This window comes from Vidua chalybeata, chromosome 2 (assembly GCF_026979565.1).
Source record: "Vidua chalybeata isolate OUT-0048 chromosome 2, bVidCha1 merged haplotype, whole genome shotgun sequence".
NCBI classification, from domain to species: Eukaryota; Metazoa; Chordata; class Aves; order Passeriformes; family Viduidae; genus Vidua; species Vidua chalybeata.
Window position 1 is genome coordinate 65,440,692 of NC_071531.1, and position 17,833 is coordinate 65,458,524.

Sequence of the window (17,833 nt, forward strand, 5' to 3'; positions counted from 1 at the left end):
AATTACTGAGAGAAAGAAATAAAGAAAGAAGTTTAGTATCACTCTATCCTATTATTCAATGGTATATTATTTATCTCATAGTTTTTCTTCAGGATTTAGTTCCTGAAGTAAAATTATTGTCTGCAAAATTCTGTTTTTTCCTGATAAGTTAATTTCAGCCCTCATGATTGGACAGATGCCTGAAAATCTGCTGGGGATAAAAATTTATGTTTTGAGACTGAGAAGAAAAATAACAACCCAAAATGTACTAGTCCAGTGCTAGTGTTGTAAGTTTGGGGAAAAGCCAGCAATTCAACAGTTCTGAAAATATGATAGGCCTAACAGTAACAAGGGAGTATTAAAATTGTACATACCAAGGAAAGGAAAAGGAAAACCCAATCCTCCCTTACACCACCAAGAAGAAGCCAAAACACCAACTTGTAGCCTAAAAAGTTATTCTGTTATGAAGTCATTCTCTGTTACTACAAGTTAAATTTTTGCAGATGGATATGCAAGATGTTTCTTACTTTATGTGCTGTTCCCCTGGAAAGCATAAAAATGAATGTTTAAAAAGAGTTTCTTTGTAGTTTTGAGTAAAGTATTTATGTTAGTTAGGTGTCCTGGTGTAATTCCAAATACAAAATTACATTTCCAGCTCAACAAAGGGGAAAAAAATTGTAAAATATTTATTTGGATCTAGTTACTGTTTATCCTCTACCATAATTTTTGAGTGTGATTAACTGATTAACTTAATTTTACAACTTCATATTTTCTACTAAGAAGCAAAAATAAAAATCAAACCAAAAACTTGTACCTTTCTCTCCTATGGGTCCTACATATGGCTAGTACGACTATAACTCTTGCATTTAAAGGAAAAAACGCTTGCATTTTTTCCACTTAGTTCGTGCATGGTTTTACTGCTACAGTTACAGATGTTAAAGCAAATGATAATGCTAAACTAGTGGAAAAACAGTCCTGTTGGCAACCACTATTATACATAACTGTTAGTTCACTTTTATAAATACATTGTGTTTCCAGGGAACATCACCTATAAAAGTTTTTTCAGTTGCATGCTATTAGCAAACTAAACAGCCAATATATTGTTATATTGTCATGTTCCATTGCTGAATGTGTGCTTGCAAGATAATGCATTCTGATCTCCTCTTTTTCACTCTTTCCCCAGTGAAAAGGCAGAGTCTGAAGGTTCAGATCAATGCAACAGATGACACTGTTTGCATGAGGTATATTCGACCAAGTCAAAGCACCAAATTAGAAGGTTTTGTCCTGGGTTATGGAAGCAACTTCTTTTCTAATCAGTATATTCCTTTACCTTCAGAAGGAAAAAACTATGTAACAGAACTTGGTAAGACATATTTGCTTTGTATGTTGTTGTTGTAATGAATTATGGGAAGAGATTGTGGAGAATATGAACCTTTTGTTCACCTAATTTTTTGTTTTATTGGGTTGTTGCTCATGGTTTCTTTGTGTTTGTTTAAGGTTGCTGTCAAGAACTTCAGTGGAGAGTGGAATTAGCAGGTTCTTCAAGGATTACAACTAGTTCTTGTTGTCTGGAAATTGTGCTTACTGGTATTTGTTTTGGGGATTTTCATTTTAGAGAGAGCCTGTACTATATTGAAGACATCACAGATCAAATGGAATGGTTTGCCTAAAGATGCAAGTAGAATACAAGGAAATGTACATGCTTTTAACAAATAATAGAAGAAGAAGTGAAACAGTCTTGAGAATTGTGTGGTTGTTTCCTTTTGACAGAAACATTCATATCAACATGATGCCTCTTCTTGTAGGGATCTACTCCAGTATTATGTTATAGATTAACCTCTAACTTCCATGTCAGACATTACCAATGGAGTTGCGTGAGTTGTTTTATGGAAGAGATTAAACCATGTCAAGAATGCTGTATCCTGTTTTTCTGGAATAGGGAGAAGGAAGAATATATTATTAAAACATTGATTTATTAGGATTTGACCTTCTGAGAAATCTGTTAAATCCCTAAGGATTGTCCTATTGTTTTCTTTAAGCTTTTCTAGCCTAAAATGAATCAATTTACCCTCATCATTGTAATGTTTGTGATCTTGGTGTAAAACAAGGGGGAGAAAAGGATGCATAAGCATAGAAGTAATAATTGCCATGTTTTTGATGTGGTCGGTTAAGGCCATTGTGGGTGTCTGCTCCAAGCTGGAAACTGCAAAATAAAAACTGAAAAAATAAGATGTTAGACATGGAATAATTAAGATATTAGAGACTGATAGGATTGCTGTGGCAAAGGTTAACTTTGCTTTTCATGAGTTGCTACACCTGAGATCTCTCTGTAATTCTATCACCCATCCAGTGTTTGACTTCAAAACCATCACTTAAGCTGGGTCTGGCTTAGCTGATTCATCCTATGTGTAACTTTTGAATCAGTTCACTAAGAATGATGTACAGGATTTTCTGTGGTATACTGTGCATTAGGCATAACAATGCCTGTTGCGGCTGTAGTGAGGATTAATATTTTTTGGGTACTCAGAGATCTTAGGGAAGAGCAAAAAAAGGACTGAATGTAACATTGTGTAAGATCATTTGCACTCCCTATTTAATAAAAGCTTTTATACCTAATGTTTTGAAAAACTAAAAACTGAAAGCTCAAGGTCACCTGGAATTTCAGGTATATTGATATTTTGTAGCTTTAACCACAACAGTTAATGGCTGGAATCTAGGCACCTTTCTTTAGTTCCATAGCACATGAGAGCACTGACCATATGCATATCCATTTGCTGTAGAGTCTTTGGAGAGGGAAGAGCACAAATGTTGAGGAATACTCTTCCTTTATGATTACTTCAAAGGAGAATAATGTCAAAATTTTATCTCCCTCATGCTAATAGAAGTTGTCAGTTTCCCTGTGACAATAAATCTATCCTTGTGACTTCTGAATGTCCAGTAACTAAACATGCAAAATGCAACATAATATAGATAGCAAGACAAGCATTTCTAACCTTCAGAAAATGTCATCTTTGAAAAGACAGGAATAAAAGAAGTTATCAGCAATATGTACTTCGAGATGCAAACATTTATTTAAGGCAATTACCAGTACATTTATTGGAGCTGTTGCTTTTAGTTGAGAGATTTAGGGTTAGATTGAATGCCTTGGGGACTTGTTTATTGGAAGCAGAGAGTGCATAATCTTTCCCATTTCACAAATATTAAACACAGCATTAAACTGCAGCTTTGACTGTGCTTTCCAAATGTGTATGGAACACAAGCTAAAGCAATGAACATCAGTTGTGCTTTTGGCTCTACTTTAGAGTGACTTCTGTGGCAGAAATGAAGACAGAGATGATTGCTAGCACACTCCCTCCTCCCCACCATATTTAGGGATCAGTTGCTGGCAGAAACTGGAAGAATTGCAGAATGGTTCTCAATTCTAGGAACAATGATAAAGTTTTATTGTGGCAGCCAGAGGCCTCAGCTCTAGCATACACTTTATATTGATTTTAGAAAAACTAAGGTGTTGTAGAGGGGCAATAAAAATACTCTCAAGAAATATGCCAAAGATATAAACCCCTTAGACCCTATTGCTGAAAAATCTCAGATTATCTTTGTACTCCTAGTACATCTCATATGTGATGAAGTTGGCCTAGTATGTTATCTTCATATTAAAACAATGTACTTTTAAATTTCACACTCTAGGTTATCTATCCCACGTTCTAGATGTTCTAGTGACCCAATTGCACACTCTGAAAGTGGTCTTCAGTGTGTTCCACACATTTTACCACAGTCAAAGCAACTAGATTTATATAAAAAACATTCATTTTTGTCCTGAGAACTCCTTTTTGGTCCTCTCATGCTTTGACCTACCTGAATTTTACAGAAAGCGAGTGAGCTTATAGGCTTCCCTGAACAGTGGTAGGTGAGGCTTTTGTTGAGCAGAATGTGGAAGAAGTGGTTCCCAAATATGAAAATTTATTGTGGTCTATTTAGACCAAGACGAATACAATTTAATGCTTCCTCACTTCTTGTCAGTCTTAGTCTCTTTCATGGAAAGAGAAACCTTTCCCAGTCAATTTAGAGACCATGATCACAACCTTAAATTGGTTTGTAGCTGAAAGGTAAAGATTATAAATGGACATTTAAGGGCATTTGTTACTCTCTAAAAGGTATGTAGGTTTCTCTAATGCATTAAAGAGCAATGCTATGGAATATAATCCCCTGGGAGAGAGATTAGATCCAGGAAAATGGAAGATGCATGAAAATGGATCTTGTTCTGGTAGCATTAAAATTGTTTATTCTGTGAAAATTTTAAGGAAAAATCATACAGATACACAATCAGCTGTAGACCCTACTAAAAAATAAAGGCATTAATTTAGGTGTTAGGCCAGTGTAAGATAACACATAAGCTTCACATATAAGTCATTATTCCCTTTCTAAAATGCATCAGTCCTTTAAAATATAATTTCTCCTTTCTAATGAGGAGTATAGGTCTACAAGGTAGAATGAAGTCTCTTGCAGACATTTCCACATTTCCTTGATTTAGTTCTGCATCTCTGGTTTTGTTAATAGAGCAGCAAAATGCTAGGAAATTCTGCTTCTGTTTAAGCACACCCTTCAGGGCCCAACCAATATGCACTTGAAAGCAAAACAGTGTAAGTATGAACTGACTGATGAACTTAGAATAAATCTTAAAATAGTGTCACAAATGCATCATTAGAATTCATGGACCACTGGATCAGAAATCAAAATAAAGTATTCAAAATCAGTATTCTGTTTGGGATAATTGTCCCCAGTTGGAACTGGAATATGGAAGATGAAACAATATACACAACAATATATATTTCTAAGGCCCACACATTCCATATTTCCAACCCACCCATTGTAGATTAATATGAAATTTATTGTCAGCTTTTCTGCTGGGTCACACACCTTTTATGATCATGTTAACAGGAAGCTTGAAGGCAGCAGGTGTATTAATTTATAAAATTACATGTCTATAGATGGATATATTTTTAAAGAAATTATTAAGGACATGACATTTCCTAGGATTTTCAGAAAAGATATATGACTTTGTACAATGTGTGGCATTCAACCTACATTTCATCCATTAAAATATTCAGCATCTCACTGCAGTAATTATCTTAAAATATCTATTTTCCCTTTGATTTGCAAATTATATAGTATCTGAGGCAGCAATTGGATAGCATTATCAATAAATTGGGATCTGCCTGCAGAGGGCATGGACAAAGAAAAGAGCATTATGTTGGATTTCCTGAACTTGTAATGAGTTTCTGCCGGCAGCAAAGTCTTAAGCAGCTTCATGCACTAGTAGATAGATCTGAATCATACTGAAATGTCAATGACAATGACAAGGCAGCAGCAAAGTTTGTTTACAAGAATTATGCCTCTGTTTCAGGACACAAGATGTGGTTTGTGCTGAGTGTACTTTATGTGCTCACATGACAGTAAACAACATGATTTTTGGTCATGAAAGCTATTCAGTGTCAAAAGATATAAAAAAAAATATAAAAAGATATCCGCTAGACTAATAAAAAGGTGAATGGACCCATCCAAAAGCTCTGGGCTTGACTTAAGACTTTATTTTTTTCAGTCTTCCTGGCTCGTAAAGAAAGAGTATTTGCTTAAGAGGTTTGTGTTAGTCTTTTCTAACTTGGCTAGGAAGATTGCAAGCCAACCTCCTAGAAATTGTTGATACTGTTGGAGAAACCCAAAGAGTTGGGTGGAGACAGGAAAGTTTTGTAAGAATGAACAGCAATTACTTAACAGAGTGAACAAAATCATTTTCCCTTTCAATTTCTAAAACCAGCTCAAAGTTGGGCAATGCTTTTGTTTCCTTTTCTTGTACAAGTTTGTACAGAGTAAGAAGAGAATGTATTAGTAATCCTGCTTCATAACAATGCCAGTAAGTGTTGTGTGAATTTTGTGTTTATGTATATGTATGAGAGGGTTCTAGTACCACTTTGAGCACATTTTAGAAAGTGAAACTCTGTGCTAGACAAGTGGGATCTGTGCTAGAGCAGTGCTTAGCTAAAAGATCTTGCTGTGCAGTTTCTTGTCAATTAGCAGAAACTGGCAGTTGTATTAGCTACATGCTTTTCAAGATGCCACATAATGTGAATGTTAATTCAGCATTATGTTGCCTCCTGCTAACTTACCAGAAAGCAGGGTCTCATTGCTGATGCTGACTGAGCCTAGTGGAAGGGAGGAGCTGGAGGAGGTCAGTAGATGCCCCTTCCTCTAGACAAGGAATTGGCCGGCAGCGGGTTCATTCATGTCAGCCTCTTTGTCCCACTTCTCTGTCTTCTCCCATGCTTATTATGCTACAATACTTTCCATCCTCCCCTTCCTCCAACTTTGCCCTTAACAACATCCCATGGTAAGTTTAGCAATCCCTAAATACAGACTAAGCGCTTGCAGCCTGAAGGCAAAAAATACTTTATTTTGATTTCTGATCCAGTGGTCCACGAATTCTAATGATGCATTTGTGACACTATTTTAAGATTTATTCTAAGTTCATCAGTCAGTTCATACTTACACTGTTTTGCTTTCAAGTGCATATTGGTTGGGCCCTGAAGGGTGTGCTTAAACAGAAGCAGGATTTCCTAGCATTTTGTAGTGTGTGTTAGTTGCCTGCTGCCACTGATTTGATAGCCTAGCTCATAGCTCAAGTGCTCTCCTATGTTAATCTGATATGTCAGTGGCATGTATTTTTGTTACATTCTGGTTGTCTTCATAAGCTGTTAAGGTGAGTAATAGAAGCTTTTTTATTTTAATAATTTTATTTATTAATATAATAGCCTATGTTTGGGGAATTATACTGCTAATAATTAGGCATGGATTTATGGAGGAACTCTTCTCTGGTACACATGGGTGTTTTCCTAGAGTATTTTGTGGATAAAGAATTGAAGGTGATCACTCTTTGGGCTTTATTTCTGATCTGAAAGGAGTTCTTAGCCAAGATATTTGTTGTTCTAGCCTTAATAAAGGGGGTTAGACAGTAACAGATTCAAACAAGTGGGCTTAGAGTAGCAGCCCTCCAAGAATGTGTTAGGCATCAAGGAGCTACTAAGATTTTCATAGCAAATTTGCAAATGTATTTCAAACTTAACTTGTTAAAGCTTGCACTGCTTTGTGGGGATCCTTCATTTATGAGATTGTGGATCATCACAGATGAGAGACAGATCTATATTTTGCATCTTTATTGTATATTACTCTGTTATATATTGATTAATGTTGAAATGATTTTTTGGAGGCAGATGCTGGATTCATGCATCTCTGTCCAGACATTTCAACATTGATCTTAATTATGTAATTATCCATTCCTTACTAAATACATTTCAAAGAAAATAAGAAATATTCAGTTTAAAAGAAGATTGTCTGTACTCCGTGGTGTAGTTTGCTTTTACTTGAGGTTATAATTTTATTTTTCAAACAAGGTTCTCTTCATAAATATATTTTCATACAAATAGCTGATCTATTCTGTGAATCATAATTACATCCAGACAAATATCCCTGGTTTTATGACTGACTGTCACATTTGTCTACCTACCTCCTATTTCAGCAATTTATCTCTTAAGCATTACATGAATTAATGCAAAGTAAATTATGGTTTTATTAAAGTTCTGGTATTCTGCAGAATTTTCATTTTCTTCTGCTGTGTTACTCACTTCTCCCCAAGATTCCTGCTTCTTATAGACATGGAACTGTGGAATGGATTATGAATATATAGTCATCATAAAAGAACACAGATTATCATGAAATAGTTCCTGTAACTTGACAGAATTTAATACGTGGGTGAGACAATATTTTAATGCCCTGAAAATTAATTGAGTCATAGCATCAGATGATTTCAGCATTGTGATGATGACTGATAGTCATATTTCTCAGCAAAAAGACTGAATCAATGTAGAAACTCAGTAGTCTTCTGAACTTACTAAAAGAAATGTTGAATTGCAGTGGAAGACTAAGAAAGAACTCCCAATTCAAATGAGTCAGGGCTAATTATATGATAATGAAAAAGCTCTCTGCATTTTTCTTAATTTCAAGTGCCTTGGATATAGAATGTATATGCCCAGAATAAAAGCATTTCAAGGCATGTGTCCCCCTGTGCATAATGGTTTGGTACTGTGCATCAAACCAATTTAACTTAAATTTAAATTAACTTAAATCACAATTGCTCTACTCTTAACATCTATATAGTAGCATGGGTGGTTCTGCTCAGGAATCATGGAATCATATTTCTAAATAAAGATATATCTTAAGTACAGCACAGAAATTTATTGTTGCATCCCAGGTATTAAATGGATTTCTTTAACAATGTCATTTTCTGATTTCAGTTACAATGATCATAATGTCTTAAATTCAGTGATTCTAAAGAAGTGGTACTTTTAAACCTGCCTCTTCTCTAACAGCCCTCTCTCAACATCTAGTCTCAGTCTGTTTTCCTAAATACTTCCTTTTGTAGGTTGAATTACAGTCAGAAGAGCCATGAATTCTCTGGAAAATGGGAATGTGTTGTATTCTTTATTAAGGCAACATTTGTTAAATTCACCAAAATAAAGCTTAATGAACAGCATATAATACAAAATATATCCACAGAGATCACTTGGTTACAAAAACACCTGCTAGAACTACTGAATCCTGAAAACTGCCAGGTTTTGTAGCTGAGATGTCCAGTGAGGCATTAACAATCTTTGTGTATTGCCATATTTTGTTTAGCAGTTAATCTATTTCTATAGTGCTATATATATATATAGATAGATACTGCTATATTTCTATACTGTTATATATATATATATACTGCTATATATATATTCTATATATTTCTATACAAGTAATTTCAGATTTCAGCCAGAAATAATTTTTCCATTTGTGGAGCAGGGAAAAATTGTTTCAAAGTATTTGAATAACTTTCTTTCACAATCGTTGGACATTTGTCCATAAACCCATACATTTTTAGAGTTTTGAAGACTGGCTTTGTAGTTCTCAAACTTTCAAGGTCATGCTTTAAAATAATCCTCTTGAATACTTTGAATTGAGTTGAATACTTTGAAAGTTGAATACTTTGTGAGAGTTAGAGCAGTCTCACAAGTGGGCACAAATGCAGAGCAGAAAACTGGGTTTGAAATAGAGGGAAACAAGATTATTTTAAAGTGTTGCTTATTTCTAATTTTCAGTCTCAATACAAAAAATATCCATGTGGTTACACAGCTCTCACACTTGTGTACCTCTCTAAATATTAAAAAAACATTTTTTGCAAATGAAGGTGTATTTGCACTTTGGGGTTCCTTTTTTTAACTAATCCTTTTTTCCACACTGCTTTGAACAGCTGTTTTCAATGCTTGTCTTGGTTATTGGGTGCAATGAAACCCATTTAAAAAGACTAATTAAACAAATCAAGTACATCCATAGTATGAGTTTCCAGTGCTTTAGGAGCACAGAATCAGTGAAGTTAAGTTATAGTGGTTTTCCCCACACTGGCAGAACCTTTTCAGTAGTACAGCAAACTATTGATTTTTTGGTACTGCTTTTCCTTTCTCTCTCTCTTTACAGAAATCTGAATGTAAGAGAAAAATGAATTATTTCTTAGCAGTTCTCTTTAGTTGGTAGAATTCAAGGTGCCTGTTACACTGAAAAGTGCAGGAAATTCAGTCTATAATTTATAGTTATACATTTAGATAAATGTGTCTAACTAGAATAAGAATTCTATGTAGAGTAATCCTTTCTTTAAAAGCTATAAAAAAATAATCTTGGCTGGTATAGAGTGAGCCAAATTCTGCCTGTGGATATCTTGCTGGAATCTCCTAAGACAACTTCTGTCATGTTGGAGTTAAGAGGGAATAGAGCTTGGTTTGAAATAATTAAGAAGGGCAGGAATCTCTAACATCTGGCTTTAAGAGTAAGGGAAAAATCTTATTTCTGAAGAGACATTCCCCAAACTAAAATAAGCATCTCAACCTTGTTTTAATTGAATCATTTATGATTCTGAACTCATTGAATTTTAAAAAAAAACAGCCTAAAGATCATGAAGATTGGACAGTGTGTCAAGAATTCACTGACTACTTGACTTTTTCTTATTAATTTCAGATTCATCTATTTTTTTCAAATAAATAGCACATCTGTACTAATTGCTTTTTCGTTCATTTGCAGATGCAGAGCCGCGGTATTTGGTTTCAGTAAGACCAGCACGTGTTTCAAATAACAAAAAATCTTGTTCAGGTATTTTAATATTACTGAATCTCTTTCTTAAAAAAAATTGAAGAAAACAGACCCTTGTGCTGGGTTTCTCTGAAAAGATGTTTCTACTTTTAGGCACTTCACTGGGATGCACAAATTCCATATGTGGAAAGGTAAAATGTAGGACAGTGTTTCCTAGTCAGCAGTCATACACATGGTGCTCAAAACATGAAGATGTACCTAAAGATTTTTTGCATAAAGTTCTTACAAATGAGAATTGAAATTTAGAATACTAATTTCTGATGTTTAAAGATATTAAAGTTATTCTTCCTAAACTACAAGTAAGGATTTCTTCATCCATAGACATGTTAATGCTCTTAGTTCCTCACTGAAAACTGGTAGTGTGTGTCCGTCTCTGTCTCTATATCAATACTACTACTAAGTTTGCTGATGCAAGAAGTTACAGAAAGAGTGATATTTCCAACTGAATCTATGCACAGCAGAGTAGAAATCTGAATTTTATTCTCAACTATTTCAAAGTCTTTCTATATGGCTTTAATCATGTCATTAATATTGTTAGTTCTGAATTCCTTACTTTAATATGGAGACTTAATTCAGTATTTTAATATGGAGACTTCTTTCAGGATGACTTGACTGTTACAAAAAATAAACTCATGACCTATCCCTGGAGGCACTCAAGGTCAGGCTGGACAGATCAGGTCTGAGAAACCTGATCCAGTTGAAGATGTCTCTGCTCATAGCAGGGGACTTGGAAGGTCCTTAAAGGTCCCTTCCAAACCAAATTATTCAATGATCTTAGGTGATTTTTTTCCCCTAACTCCTGGTAATGCTTGGGGTAAATATTTTCTTCCTCTTAGCCAGGTATAGCACAATATGTCTGGAAATATTTTGCAAAGTTATTTACTTTTCATATGCAGCATACATATATTGGTTTTTAATAGAGGTTTTGTAGCAACATATTAATCATCAACATAAAGTAAAAACCGACATGGTTAACATTTCCAAATGTACACACATGTATTGGTTGAAAATACAAATCAGACTGTCAGCTGGGGCTGGTTAAGTGAAGAGATACTAGGGTTCAAAAGGCATGAGCAGAAAGTTAGTCAAAACTGGTTCACAACAGTGAGGAAAAAAGCCCTTTAGATCAGTGGCTTATAAAATTTTCAGGAAATGTTGGTCACCTGTATGTTTTGAGGAGGTACAGATCCTTTAGATTTTTGAAGTATGTAATGTGATGTAAAGAATATATTGATTTCCTATATTCAATCATCTTTCAAACACCAGAGATTCTCCTTGGGCCTGTATCAGTCCATAAACTATGGGTTCAAAATAGAGTCTTTACATCATTTGTTCATTTCCATCTATTAGCTTTTAAACTTTCTTTAAAATAAGTTCTTTCTCCACACAAGAACTGTATTCCTTCATACAGAGCAAAGCTGAAGTTCAGTATCATGCAAAACCTGATTTTCAGTAATTAAAAGAGAAATGTCTTGCAGATACAGACACTGACTCAGATCTGCCTGCAGTTAAAAGCAAAAGAACTTTTCTTAGGTTTTGTTTTACTCTTAAGAATGCTCTAAAAAATATTTATTATGTGTAGATATATTTACAGTGTTACTGAGAAGCCTACCAAGAAATTACTATTTTTATCACATCCATGGAGTCTTTCTAATGTTCTGGACTCTGTTGTGTCTTCTGTGATATAAACCAAGATAGTCAGAGGTTTTAATTTAATCTACCTATTCTTATACTAAGCACACTTCAACCACCAAATGATAATTTTCAAAAACTAGTTTTAACTGGAATATTAGGTTGAAAAAATGACCATGGACACTGCCACTTTTGTAAATCATGTGTTAGAAATAGTGACCATGAAAATTAGAGAACTGTTGTACCTTTCCCTTCAACCTTGGAACAGAAGTAAATCTTCATTTACTTAATTATCCATCTGCAAAAACTTTCCTTTGCATAATGCAGGGGTGAGAAATTAACTTTATATGTTTCTTATGTAGGTCGGAACAAGACACAGAAGCCTCTGCAGCTGGTGGTTGGCACTCTCACCCCAACCTCTGTATTTCTCTCCTGGGGCATCCTAGTCAACCCTCAACATGACTGGACAGCAACAAGTAACTGTGCTAGTGACAGGTAACTACAGAAATGGATGGGGGTTATTGCTACCATGAGTTCACTCAGTGCAGCTCTCTGCTGTGATTAAAATAAATTTTACAGTAAAAATTAAAATGTTGCAAACAATAGTTCTGAATGTGAAGTCAGTTTTTGCATTTGCTCACTCTAGTACTTTGCAAATCTTTACTTGACAGCAAGTTTAGTAAGATGTCTACATGCTGAATTACAAATCTTGCTATTTCACACTGGATCCTTTGTTCTTAAACTAATGGCCTTGACTCTACCTTCATTTGTATCTGAACCAATTGAAACTTTGTTAAATCACAGGAAATATTTTACTTTACAGTTGACTTAAAAAGTGTAAAAAAAGTCTGTTTTGCTGAGGTGGGGGAATGATGCCTTGTGTCCTAGTTTAGGGCAAGATTTGGGAGAAGACCTCCGGAAGGAGCCCCCACAAAGCAAACCCCCCACGGCCCCTCCCCCACCTGGTTCAGGAAGGATTTCCTCAGAGAGAAACGGAAAAAAACCTGTTTATTTAACGAGCAAAACCACTCCCCAATACAAAAAAACAACACCAGATGACAAAACCCTTTCACCATTCTGAAGAGATGACAAATTCAGAAAGTCTCTTCTGGGAGTGGTTGCCCAGCTATCAGTCTCCGGCGCTGGGGATGGCTGCTGCAGGTTACAAAAATGCAGACTCTCGGTGTTTCTTGATATTTCCCAGGCCCAGGTCCAGAGCAGGTTCAGATGCTATCCAGGAAAGGGAAAGGGGAGGGAAAAAGAAACAGTCCCGGGTAAAAATTGGACTGCCTAGCTAAACTAACTAATAAGCAAAAGCAAGCAAGCAAGCCAAGCCAGCCAAGCCTCTCCTAGACACAGACCATGGGGGGAGGTGAGCCGGCTGATAACAAGACAAAACAATCCTTCACTTTCAGAGTCAGTCCTGAAGGCACAGAACATAATATCAGGCATAAACAGAACACACGATTTGGGATAAAAACACCATACCGTCACCCTAGGACACCTTGTTTTAACACCATTTGATTTTTGTTTCCTTTATTTTGTCTTATCACTAAAATTGGTACAGTACAGCTTTCATTAATTTTCTGTTGTAAGTAAAAAAGTATCTCTTCTGTGTCAGTATTTTTGGCATTTACTGGGTGGCTCAGTGGGTGGGAAACTCAGGAAGGCTTGCCAAGTAGCAGTTTCAAGAGAAGTCATAGTACAGAAGAGCTTCTCAATTAAGCGCACTATTAGGATTTAGTCAACCCTTTGTAGATGAATAAAATTATTTAAATTGCTAATGCAGATGTTTTCCCTACTCTGTATTTTTGTGTTCTCTTTATATTCTTCCTTGATGACAGAAGAATGTTTTTACTTGCATTTACATTATGTGAAGCTCTGTTCTACTCAACTTTTTGTAAAACTAAAAAGAAACATTGTGGATACATGGGATGCATCTACGTCTGTTTTGCAACTGTTATCTTTTGGGTTTTAAATGTGCCTTTTTTTTCTTTTTAAGATTCAGAACATTTCTTTTACCTGTCTAATATTTGTCAAATTTGTAGCTGTCTAATTTAGACTTGACTTTTCTTACTCTGGTGTTCATAAGAAAACTCTAGCTGACATGATTAAACTGGATGTCAAACATTGGCTATCTTAAAAAACACAACCCATTTAGCCAGAATTACTTTTTTCATACCTTTACAAAAGTTTCATATCTCACAAAAGGACTGATCCTTCTCAAGCATCAGAAATTTCTCATGAAAAATATTTGGATCTTCATCGCCAACCAGAATTTCAAACACTATTGAAAAAATGTTAATGTTTGTTAGGAAACAGTTATGCAATGTTAGTCATGTCCAAGGATGAAATTTGATCAGATTTTTCTTCAATAGAAATAAAAGTTGGTTAAGGCTTAGATTTTGCTCTTTCAATAAAGGAAGAAGCAAATATTTTCCTACTGTGTGAAACTGAAGAAATGAGCTGATCTTGGATGAGCTTGTAACTTTTAGAACTGTGATTTTAGCACCATTTTTACCAAGGCATTTATGTTTATGTGATGTGTCAGCACCAATGTTGCAGCAGCCATTGTGCAGTGGGAATGAAGAGCACTTCAGGAGAAGCCTATATCCTGTATTAATCCACCTGGAAATTCAAGGCATATGGTATCCACCACCATGTCTTCATCAATTCTGTGTTTTCTCTTCATTAGCTGAATTTTCTTTTTGGACATCCATTGACTCAAAGTTTGAACAAAGTTTTTAACATAGTTTTTCAGTTAGGGCAGTGTGCTATTAGTGTCTTGTTATGTTTAGAATATATTCTGAGGTATTCCTCCTCTCAGGAATTACTTTTAATGTGCACATTTTAGTGAAATATTGTCAGACAGGAGTAGCTAGTTGAAAAACATCTATATCAAGTTACAAATGATCTTATCAAAGATTGGTAGATACCTATAACCAGATTTCTGTTTTGCAATCAAGTATAACAAGGAAGTTAATGAAGAAAAAAAAAGTCACTTAATTGGTGCTCTTATTAATTTTACCTTTACTGGACCAAAGTGCTTGTGATTTGTATAAATGATGAGAACAATTGTCCATGTAGCCATGGTGTGTATATCTAGAAGGGGGATATCTTCTAAGGGGTGTATATCTTCTAAGAGGGATTATATCCGTATATATTTCTAGTCAGGAGAAGAAAAACAGAACAAATTATTATTTATTATAATAATTTGAATGACTGTTGATAATGTACAATAAGAAAAAAATAGGGAGCAGCCCATTCTTAGCAAGTTAGCGTTGTGATAAAAGTACAAGACTTAAAAAGCCAGTAACAGATTCACTGATATTTCAATCTATTTCGGGGCAGGCTACCTGACTTGATGCTTTTTCATCTGGTATATTCTGCTTACTGTGACTGTTAATCATCCTCAAGATTGCTGTTAGTGGCTAACCTCTAACATTTGGCATTGGCAGTACAGCAGTCAGGACTCTTGACTCAGTTCTGTCACTAAACATCCCACCAAGGTTTAAATTTGTAACTCTCTATGACCTGAAATGAAGTCACTGTTCTCAGCCTCAGATTTTACCATCTCAATGTGGATGTTAGGCTTTTGTGCGAATGTTGCAAAATGAAAGTTATTTTAATGTGTTACTCAGTCAGAAGATAAAAACCACATGGAATAGCACAGTTCAGCTGGCCAAAATTTTCTCTAGTGCAAGTTTGACCTCAGTGGGATGTTTCTTGGAAGATCTGGTTTTGTGAGCAAATGAGTTTGGAATAAGTGGTGCCATATTCTCAGCATTGATATCTTTTACTGCTTCAGTGAAATTACTGCTTGCTTCTTCAGGGAACATAATGGTCTTCTTTATCTATGAAATTTTTAAGAAACTCCAACGAAAAAAATTTACTGTGAGATTTTTCAACAAACCATTCTTTTGGCTTAACTCCCTAGACATTAAGAGCATAAGCCAATAGAGTGCTACATATTTCCCTCAAGATAACCCCAAATGCTAATCCCTTGTTGATGCAAATGTGTTCACTGCCATTTTTGTGGACCACAAATGGAAGGTGAAATTTTGAAGCATTCTTGAAGTGACTATCTCTCATCAGATTCTTAGCACTAGAATTTAAAATAAACCAAAAATATCTAAATTAAAAAACTCAAGTGATTAGTTTTATGTAACCGATGAAAACTACATAATACCAGAAAGCACAGTTGGTGGAACCTTTCTCAGCATCCTCTGCTTTCTGACACGAGTGGAAGACAGTTGATGAGGGAAGATGGCAAAGTCATGATATCTGGCTGCACAGCCATGTTCAGTTCGTCTTTTTGTTATTTCCAAGCGAGTAAAAGGCTTGTTTCCTCTCTGCCTAGCTGCGTTCAAACAAATATTACTGGACAGATCTGTCAAAATAAAAGTACTGGGGCTTCATTTACTGTCCCTCTAGGACTGAAAAAGAGAGAATACTCCAGATTTTTCTTTTTTTGTGTTTGCTTTGATTAGAACATCTCTGTAGCTGGGGGTCGAAAAAGGTGGACTTTGATTTTCAATTCTTCAGGAAGAAAAGTCAGTGGATGGAACAAAAACCATTATTTTCCATGTTAAATTAAAGCAGGGTTTATGGATACAGTAAAATATAATATTCTATTGAGTGGATTGTATTGAAAAACAAACACACTTTCAGATACATGCAAAAATAGGAATTTAAAACTTGAAGGTATGTCTTTAAATTAAATACTATGAAAAATTCACATTGACATTGTTTTAATTGGTTTGCCTGTGATTTAAATGTCCTAATGTCATACTTGCAAGTAGCACAGATTTTGTTTTATTTTGTTTTTATCTGATACTAAAAAAAAGGTAGGAAAAATGGTAAGGGAAAACCAGGGAAGAGTCCATACTTAGACTTTTTGTTGTGTAGTACATAGAAGTAGATATTTTAAAACGCTAAATTCAGGAAGATATGTGCCTATGACCTCCTGTGCCTAGTTAAAAACGTCTATTATTATGCAGCTACCAACTAAGTCATACTTTGTATTGCAAGTGTCATTCAATATGTATTTTAAAAATAGCAGAATTTCTTAAAGGAAAACATAAGCAGTAAATACATGCTGTGAGTTTCAGATGGTTTTGAATTGCTGCATTAGGAGTACATGCTAAAAGCTTATTTAAACCGGAATGATTTGTTGCTATCAAGTCTCTTCTTCTTCAGAGCCTCTGACTCTTCATTTCAGTCATTCTACTGAAAGTTTTAAGTAAAAGAAGTGAATTTTAGTGATTATGTAAAAGTCAAAACTAAACTAGAAAGTGCTTTGCAAATTTAACTGGTAAGCATCACTGGTGTAATTCTTTCAATTTTTTATATATTCCAGTGTCTGTTACTTTAAAGTAAACTTAGCAGTAAAAAAAGGAACAATATAATCAACTTCATGGGTCAATTTGTGCAATGCTCAGTGTCTGAAAAATCATAGTTCAAACCGTTTCTTTTATTGCTTTCTAACATTAAATGGAAGCTGCACTTCTAATGAAGTCTAACTATAAATAAATAAATACCTGGTATGCTGATAGTCTCTTTAAAAAAAATTCTGATTGCATTTCTATGAACAGAAAAAAAATCAGCTTTATAATCTTTTGTCTCTGGCAATACAAAATCACAGAGCTGGAATGTTCTTATATCTCCAAGGCTTAATTGTTTGTTTAGTGTTACATGTGACTAAAATAGTCTTGATTATATTGTTTGGAGTTTTGGTTGGGACGTGGTTCCAAATAAATCCATCATATTTATACAAACTGACCTAGTCTTGAAATCTCACAAAACCATCTGCCTTATAAGATTTCCAGTATCTAATTGTTTGTGTCTGAATATTTGACTGTGCAAGCATGTTCTTGGAATCTGGCTGAAATGAGATTTGGTTAAAAAATGGAAAAATGACACTGGAATTCTTGGAAAAACAGTATCATTCACACTGATAGATGAAAACTTAATGTCTTGCCTATCCATCCTAGAA

At 34.9% G+C, this 17,833-nt stretch overlaps 1 protein-coding gene across 6 annotated transcripts in view; it reads left to right on the forward strand.

The window, feature by feature from the left end:
* The window catches only part of ABI3BP (ABI family member 3 binding protein), a 128,105-nt gene that overhangs the window by 19,316 nt on the left and 90,956 nt on the right, over positions 1 to 17,833 (forward strand). For all 6 annotated transcript variants that reach the window (XM_053934606.1, XM_053934609.1, XM_053934608.1 and 3 more), the window contains exons 2-4: positions 1,163 to 1,342; positions 10,138 to 10,206; positions 12,201 to 12,333. In XM_053934606.1, coding sequence (XP_053790581.1) covers positions 1,163 to 1,342; positions 10,138 to 10,206; positions 12,201 to 12,333 — 382 coding nt within the window. The remainder of the gene's footprint in view (positions 1 to 1,162; positions 1,343 to 10,137; positions 10,207 to 12,200; positions 12,334 to 17,833) is intronic.